At 40.6% G+C, this 8659-nt stretch overlaps 2 protein-coding genes across 3 annotated transcripts in view; one reads left to right on the top strand and one right to left on the bottom strand.

Moving 5' to 3' along the window:
* Nucleotides 1-520: 520 nt before the first annotated feature.
* LOC115024194 (ankyrin repeat and SOCS box protein 12-like) lies at nt 521-3193 on the top strand. Of its 2 annotated transcripts, none has more exons than XM_029455546.1 (3): nt 521-651; nt 1513-2283; nt 2929-3193. In XM_029455546.1, exons 2-3 carry the CDS (start codon nt 1521-1523, stop codon nt 3072-3074), a joined length of 909 nt encoding a protein of 302 aa, XP_029311406.1. In that variant the 5' UTR covers nt 521-651; nt 1513-1520; the 3' UTR covers nt 3075-3193. The 2 variants fall into 2 exon arrangements, with proteins under 2 accessions (XP_029311406.1, XP_029311407.1); XM_029455547.1 differs by having other exon boundaries at nt 573-651; nt 1516-2283.
* Nucleotides 3194-3709: 516 nt separating this feature from the next.
* The window catches only part of slc39a11 (solute carrier family 39, member 11), a 43447-nt gene continuing 38497 nt past the window's right edge, over nt 3710-8659 (bottom strand). Inside the window, exons 7-9 of the mRNA XM_029456766.1 lie at nt 7235-7333; nt 6446-6604; nt 3710-4451 (exon numbers count right to left, since the gene is read on the bottom strand). Coding sequence (XP_029312626.1) covers nt 4373-4451; nt 6446-6604; nt 7235-7333 — 337 coding nt within the window. The 3' untranslated portion in view covers nt 3710-4372. The remainder of the gene's footprint in view (nt 4452-6445; nt 6605-7234; nt 7334-8659) is intronic.

Raw genomic sequence — 8659 nt, 5'->3', positions numbered from 1 at the left:
GTAACTACAAAAGATTCATATGAATAAATTGTGTAAAACATCTTAATAAGCTACATGTATAATATTTAGATTAACATGTCATTTTCACCTTGGCATTTGCATGAATACAATCTGACTTTAAATAAAAGCTTAATTGTAATTGTAATTAAATATGACATTATTAAATAAGAACGGACATTTGAAAAAGACATTTAAATTTGTATGATTATAAAGAAGAACTCCAATAAAACAGTTCATTTGAAAAATAATTAATGATGAAATAATAATCATAAAAACAATGTAATAGTTTATTTAAATACTTCACATGTGATTATTACATAACATTTTAGGGCATCATGAATTAAATAATCTTTGACTTGTTCGTTTATTATTTTTATTTTTATAATGCATTACATAAATTAAAATGTAATTATTAAATTAAAAATAACTATGTGAAATAAAATAAAATAATTTAACACATTTTCCAGTGGCTCCATGTTGTTATAGCTGTTACGAACACTAGATGGCAGCAGTGCGACATTAAACTGACTTGGAGCCACAACACAAACACGACGAAGAAGAAGAAGAAGAAGAAGAAGAAGAAGCAGCAGAAGAAGAAGCAGAAGAAGAAACAGGAAGATGAAGAAGGAAGCTGATGGGGACAAATCTTAGGTGAGCTAATATTAAACGAAGCACCTCAACTCATTTAAAAGCAAGGAAATGAGAAATGTGGAACGCTAAATTAGCATTTTAATATTTAACTGGATGTATTTGTGGTTGTTTTTACCTGAATATTAGCGAAATCCTTCCTGTTAGCGAGCGAGTATTAGCATAACGTTGTACGTGACGTTACTGTGTTTACGGACAGTCAACAGCTCCTGTGCTGTCCTGTCATTCAATAACTAATATAATAATAATATATAATAATAATAAATAATTAATAAGTCGCTGTTGTATTCCTTTTATTTACACATCTTTTTATTTCACGACACCGTCTAAGAAGACATACATTTTAATCCCCAAAAATGCTATTGTACTTTAATTATGAAATATTGTATAGATTATTTGTACGCCGAATTTCCCAGTAAACCTTCATTAATCATAAACGAGAATAGGTTGTGACCAAGTGGTTGTGTATTTTAGTCGGCGAGCCACTAAACATTAAAGTGAAATATGTTGAAGGGAGTTTGGTGTGGTTCTCTGCAGGTGATGCAGCACATAGTGTCTCGACGCCTTCTTACCTACAGGTTTGCTCATAGAGAGCATGTTTGCAACGAGTGGTTGTGGATTACAGTTCCACAGATGCATGTTACAGCTGGTTAAATAAGTTTTTAAAAGCTATTTAATGTCATTATTATATGGCATGAAACGACTTCACAGAAAGGTAATAGGAACGTTTCACTCATTCAATAGCTGGATTGTCTTCTGTGCAGTGAGATATCTGCTGTGGGGGAGAAAAACAGGCTGTAGCTACAAGCAGTTACTGCACAGTAAGCTTTTGTCAAATTGTCTGTCTGTGTTTACATTTCTCAGCAGCTTCTATGCTCCGACTAAGGACCTCTGCAGAAGAAGAAAGTAGTTGTGAAATTTCCCAGCTCAGACAAGCAGTGTTACAAAACAATGACAGACTCCTTGATGAGATGCTCTGCCAAGAAGTCTACAAGAAAGTCATCAACTGCAGAGGTGGCTGGGGCATTGCAGGCACGCCTCTCCACGCCGCTGTGTCCAAAGGCCATCTCAGCTGCCTGCAGGTCCTGCTGGGCCACGGTGCCCTGGTAGACTGCGTGGATGTCAAGGCTCAGACGCCTCTCTTCGCAGCTGTTCGTGGGAAATACCTGGACTGTGTCTTAGCGCTCCTCGGAGCTGGCGCCAACCCCAACGGGAACGCAACCAACAACTGCTCCCCTGTCCTGACTGCAGCTCGAGAGGGTGACGCGAAGATATTAAAGGAACTGCTTAAACGCGGCGCAGAGGTGAACTCCCGCTCGAAAGTCTTGCTCTGGTCTTCCAGCGCCCGGGTGTCCAGCGGGCCGCTGTACCTGGCGGCCGTTTATGGACACATGGAGTGTTTCATACTGCTGCTCCTCTACGGGGCGGACCCAGATTACAACTGCACGGATGCAAAGCTGCTGAGTTCTATCAAGCAGCCCAAAACTGTGCTGGAGATGTGCCTCAGGCACGGCTGCGGCGTGGAGTACATCCAGCTTCTGATCGACTTCGGTGCAAACGTCTACCTCCCTACTCTGATCATCGAGAAGTCCACGAAGCAGAACGAGGCCGTGGAGCTGCTTCTGCAGGAAAGAGGTATCGAGGCTCACGGCACATAATCGCACGTTACACATGTCAGATTGACTGGATGGTGTCCCACTCCTGGAATATGTTGGATTCCAGAAGGTGCAATGGTGTTTGGTTCTAATTGTAGGGAAGACAAACAATAAAATGATTATATGAACCAGAATGATCACGGTTATCAGTATTGTGATGGTTAAAAGTACTGATATACATTATTACATTATTGTAAATGAGTTAATAATTCTACATATATGGAGAATAACTTTCCAATAATAAATTAGTAATTAGGGAAATATTTATTTGGGTTTAAATGAAGATTTTCTTTTAGGGAAACTCTTATTTCCCCTAAAATTACATTAGTAGGAATATTAGATTAGATAAGATTAGTAGGAATATTAGATTAGATAAGATTAGTATCCCATTACAGGGTGAATTTAGGAAAGTTTCTACAAAGTTATTAGAAGATAGGAAATTACAAATCCATAACATTAAGCATTAGCGACACCAGGGAACTAAATCTTGTTGTTTTTTAAGATGAAGCATTAAGGAGACGCAACCCCCGGCACATTTGGTCAGATAAATGCATTAAGAGTTTGTTTTTTAATATATTGTGTGATCCAAGTGTGAACTCTTTCCTGTCGTCCCCCGTGTCTGCAGGAAATCCAAAGGCCTTGACTTCACAGTGCCGACTCGCTGTCCGAGGATACCTCAAGAAGATCAACAAGATCCACTGCATCGAGCAGCTGGACATGCCAACAAGTCTCGTCAACTTCCTGCAACACAAGCCTCTCCCTGCTCTGTAGCCACGTTCTGTACATTTCAATCTGTGAACCATCTTTGTTTTAAACGACTTCTGTCCAATCGTGTGCTTCTCTGTTCAGACTGATGCTTAAGTCGAAACATTAAATGTGTGAATAAGTGCTGTGAACTTGTTTTATTATCCGTTCTCACCGCGGAGCTATCGGGGAGAGAGAGAGAGTCACAGATGTGTCACATGTTCACCACAAGTTACGTCTCTTCAAAGAGCCGTTTGTCTTGAACAGTTTTTAAAATGAGGGTCCGTATGCATAACGCCGCTCGTCTTTACGTGTGTAAAACTGTAATTCTAACAGTTTCTATTAGAGTCAAGCATATTTCATATTTCAGAGAAAACAAAAACTCACTTTTGTGAATGAACCTCGTCACATGTTATGTCTGCAGAAGACTTCGTCACATTTTACTTTGCAATTAGATTTAGCAGAAAAATCCATTCTTGTTTGAGTTTCCAAATGCTCAGAATATTAAACTTAAACTAAATGTTATCTCTTTAACCTACAATGAGCCTGATATGCAGGTCCTGCATCTCTCGCTTGATTTAAAGATAAATCCACAGCTTATTTTGAGGTTTTAAAGGATCTGCAAGTGAACATTAAGCACCTTTTAAAAAGAAAACCATACGTTGAAGAAAATTGATAACCACTTTGTTTTTTAATTCTAGAAATACTTCATGTTGTTCAGCGTAAACTTCAGCATTTTAAATAATTGGACATGTGACCACAACATGCGAGTCTTCAGACCGGCCTGTAGATGGCAGCGGACTGCCCTGAAAACAAGAAGGCACTGCATGTGACGGGTTTGTTATAGAAGATTTCATATTTCATTATACCACAATGATACAGAATGGAGTTAGCAAAACGTAATCATTCATTGGCGGCACCAAATCAAAACACCAGACTTCAAGTATTTCCATCATGAGGAAGAACAAAAAGGGGAATTAAACATTAATTTAACGTTCAGAACTAAAAGTAAAACTCAAGCAAACAACAAAACATTCACAAATTTCTAGAATCGGGAGAATATTGATAAAATATTCATTAATTCATTCCTAAAGAAGATGTCTGCCATTTGAAAAAAAGTAACAGCTGCTCTTAGGAACTGCTAGCATGAGCCCAAATCCACCCTCACAACTTGTTTTACAAAAGATCTCCGTGTTTCAAACACAATGGATAAACAGTGTTTCACAATAAAACACTCCATTTGGTCCCTTTTCAAAAAAAAAAAGAAAAACTGAGGTCAGCAGCACATTGATGACATCATTGAGTCTTCTGTTGTCACGGTGAGCTCAGCCCAGCCCAACGTCCAGTGACATCATCACTACGAAGCCCACGATGGTGGTCCAGGACGCCAGCTTCCCGTTTCCTCTGGTGACACCAAGAGCGAAGGTACGGGACAGTTAGAGACAGAAGCTGAAAGACTTCGTATCTGTGACTCTTTAATCTGGCTGTTATAAAGACTGTAATACACTCATACTACTTTAAAGGTAGAATATCAAACATTCTAAAAAGGACAAGATCTATCTTATCTTTCTTGTTGAGTTGTGTTCTTACATTATCCCAAACTCAGAGAAATGTGTCATTTCAATCAAGGTACCAGCGTTGTACCTCTCTCCTGTCATGGTGTCATCAGTCCTGTGTTGTATATGTAGTGAGACAGAGACATGTGTAATGTCCCTGAAGGTAATGTTTCCTCTCTCTCCTGTCATGGTGTCATCAGTCCTGTGTTGTATATGTAGTGAGACAGAGACATGTGTAATGTCCCTGAAGGTAACGTTTCCTCTCTCCTGTCATGGTGTCATCAGTCCTGTGTTGTATATGTAGTGAGACAGAGACATGTGTAATGTCCCTGAAGGTAACGTTTCCTCTCCCTCCTGTCATGGTGTCATCAGTCCTGTGTTGTATATGTAGTGAGACAGAGATGTGTAATGTTCATGAAGGTAACGTTTCCTCTCTCTCCTGTCATGGTGTCATCAGTCCTGTGTTGTATATGTAGTGAGACAGAGACATGTGTAATGTCCCTGAAGGTAACGTTTCCTCTCCCTCCTGTCATGGTGTCATCAGTCCTGTGTTGTATATGTAGTGAGACAGAGACATGTGTAATGTCCCTGAAGGTAATGTTTCCTCTCTCTCCTGTCATGGTGTCATCAGTCCTGTGTTGTATATGTAGTGAGACAGAGAAATGTGTAATGTCCCTGAAGGTAACGTTTCCTCTCTCTCCTGTCATGGTGTCATCAGTCCTGTGTTGTATATGTAGTGAGACAGAGACATGTGTAATGTCCCTGAAGGTAACGTTTCCTCTCTCTCCTGTCATGGTGTCATCAGTCCTGTGTTGTATATGTAGTGAGACAGAGACATGTGTAATGTCCCTGAAGGTAACGTTTCCTCTCTCTCCTGTCATGGTGTCATCAGTCCTGTGTTGTATATGTAGTGAGACAGAGATGTGTAATGTTCATGAAGGTAACGTCTCCTCTCTCTCCTGTCATGGTGTCATCAGTCCTGTGTTGTATATGTAGTGAGACAGAGACGTGTGTAATGTCCCTGAAGGTAACGTTTCCTCTCTCTCCTGTCATGGTGTCATCAGTCCTGTGTTGTATATGTAGTGAGACAGAGACATGTGTAATGTCCCTGAAGGTAACGTTTCCTCTCTCTCCTGTCATGGTGTCATCAGTCCTGTGTTGTATATGTAGTGAGACAGAGACATGTGTAATGTCCCTGAAGGTAACGTTTTCTCTCTCTCCTGTCATGGTGTCATCAGTCCTGTGTTGTATATGTAGTGAGACAGAGACATGTGTAATGTCCCTGAAGGTAACGTTTTCTCTCTCTCCTGTCATGGTGTCATCAGTCCTGTGTTGTATATGTAGTGAGACAGAGATGTGTAATGTTCATGAAGGTAACGTCTCCTCTCTCTCCTGTCATGGTGTCATCAGTCCTGTGTTGTATATGTAGTGAGACAGAGACGTGTGTAATGTCCCTGAAGGTAACGTTTCCTCTCTCTCCTGTCATGGTGTCATCAGTCCTGTGTTGTATATGTAGTGAGACAGAGACATGTGTAATGTCCCTGAAGGTAACGTTTCCTCTCTCCTGTCATGGTGTCATCAGTCCTGTGTTGTATATGTAGTGAGACAGAGACATGTGTAATGTCCCTGAAGGTAACGTTTCCTCTCTCTCCTGTCATGGTGTCATCAGTCCTGTGTTGTATATGTAGTGAGACAGAGACATGTGTAATGTTCCTGAAGGTAACGTTTCCTCTCTCTCCTGTCATGGTGTCATCAGTCCTGTGTTGTATATGTAGTGAGACAGAGAAATGTGTAATGTTCCTGAAGGTAACATCTCCTTTAATCTCTCCTTTTCCTTCTCACCTGCTTTGAGCCTCAGGTATGATGTCATCCACCACCACGTAAATCATCGCCCCGGCAGCAAACGCCAACGCATATGGCAACAGAGGTTCTGCCAAGACAACAGCAATGGCGCCAACTAACCCAGCAATAGGCTCGACCATGCCACTCAGCTGGCCATACCTGACGGAGAAACAGTTAATAACAATTAATATTTCAAATATCTGTACCAAGGTGAAGCCAATGTGCAATTTATTATCTCAGTAAATCTTTCCCTGATGAGTTTATGTTCTCAATCGCTAGTTTCAAGTTTTCTTAAATACAACATGATGTTCATTTAGTAAATTATTTCCCATTTAGAGTCAAATAGACGATAACATGGAACACAAATAGAGAGAGAGAGAGAGAGACAGAAACAGAGAGAGAGACAGAGACAGAGACAGAGAGAGAGAGAGAGAGAGAGAGAGAGAGAGCGAGAGAGACAGAGACAGAGAGAGAGAGAGAGAGCGAGAGCGAGAGAGAGCGAGCGAGAGCGAGAGAGAGCGAGAGAGAGAGAGAGAGAGAGCGAGCGAGAGCGAGAGAGAGAGAGAGAGAGAGCGAGAGAGAGAGTGAGAGAGAGAGAGAGAGCGAGAGAGAGACAGAGAGAGAGAGAGAGAGCGAGAGAGAGACAGAGAGACAGAAACAGATGGACGGTGATTATATGTCAGGGAGCTTTTTATTGTGAGGTCGTTGCTCTTCAAAGGTTTGAAAGTGATGTTTTGTTCTTGCTCTCTCTGACGCAGTGTTAAGACACAAACACAGCTTGTTCCTCACCAGAAGGCCGTCCACGTTGAGACCCCTGAACTCCGCAGCGGCAGGCTCACCGCCAAGCCTTCTGGGAAATTCTGGATGCCAATACCGATGGCCAAATTTCTGAGGGGACACAAAAAAACACAGTGATTCCACATCTCTTCATTGCAAATATGAACAGCCGAGCTCTTGAGGATAGTACGGTGTATTCTGTAGTTTCATTTCTAATCCACAGAATACACAGCCTGGCACATTACTGAACACCTCATGAAACATTTCTCTGCTGTTCTTGCTCCCAGCAAAACAGAAAATGGGCCAATCAATGTCTCCAGAGGAGCGACTTGTGGAACTTGACACGTACTCAGAAGCAATGTTTAATTGGAAGTGAAGTACTTGAGACTATGTTCTCTAAACATCAGATTACTTGGGCAAGGAGTTATTTCTTAGATTTAGCAACAAATATTCCAACTCTTGTGAGACAAAATGGAAACTTTAGCATCCAAATCTGACATAGAACATCTATGTTTGAGAAAAAGCTCAAACTGAATTTGAAGTTCTAATAAGATATTAAAGATTTCATTTGTCATTTCTTCTTAATTTAGATCCTGGAATATTTACTAAGAGTCAACGAGCTTAGAGGGGCTCAGTCTGGTGGTGTTGCACTTAACAGCATATTTTACTAAACAGATTTTGTTAGATTTGACAGAGGCAGACAATGAGCATTATTTTATAGAATGATTATCTGGTTCCACCTGATTGATCTGTGTCGTCAAATGGAAAAAGACTTGAGTGAGTTTTGGACAAACAGGGAGCTCCTGCCAAACAACCTGCAGTACCACAATGTAGCCACTAGATGCCAGCAGGACACAACACAACACAGCACCACAAACCTTCCATACTCTGTCCTGCTTTCCAAACACTAATCCTTAAATTAACCCTACACCTGAAACCATCTTTAATCTTAAACTAAACCCAGCCTGGTAACATCCATCCATGATGACCATAGGGTGAATCTGGATGAATCTGAATGTTTCCTCTAGTGCCATCAGGTCAACATTTGTATTTGTCGAATACTTGAACCGCAAAACGAATGACATTCCCATGAGCCTCAGCTGTACTTTGAGTTAAGGGGTAACTAGCAAATGTTAGCATTCCACATTACAGTTCATTTAGCTGACGTTTTGTCCAACAATCATGAGGATACAACTCCGAACAGCAAGAATCATGCAAGTACATTAGCTTCAAATAGGTGAAATAATTTCAGTGCAGAACAATAACTTCGAATAAGCCAAACAAATGTAAGTGCAACATACAAAGAACAATTATTTTCTTTCTATCTAATCTAACACACTAAAGAAAAATGATGAACATGAAGAACATTAAACCTGCAAAAAATCCACATGTAAGCAGAGTCATTGTTAGTATGTTAGCATGCTAACATTAGCACTT

This window comes from Cottoperca gobio, chromosome 19 (assembly GCF_900634415.1).
Source record: "Cottoperca gobio chromosome 19, fCotGob3.1, whole genome shotgun sequence".
In the NCBI taxonomy this organism is placed as follows: domain Eukaryota; kingdom Metazoa; phylum Chordata; class Actinopteri; order Perciformes; family Bovichtidae; genus Cottoperca; species Cottoperca gobio.
Note: the sequence above shows the minus strand (reverse complement) of the source record. Positions and strands in the feature narration are given on the sequence as shown.

Coding starts and splice junctions, on each gene's coding strand:
- LOC115024194 (XM_029455546.1), top strand. CDS start 1,521: ATGCTCCGACTAAGGACCTCTGCAGAAGAAGAAAGTAGTTGTGAAATT. Junction 2,284..2,928: donor GCTGCTTCTGCAGGAAAGAG/GTATCGAGGCTC, acceptor CCGTGTCTGCAG/GAAATCCAAAGGCCTTGACT.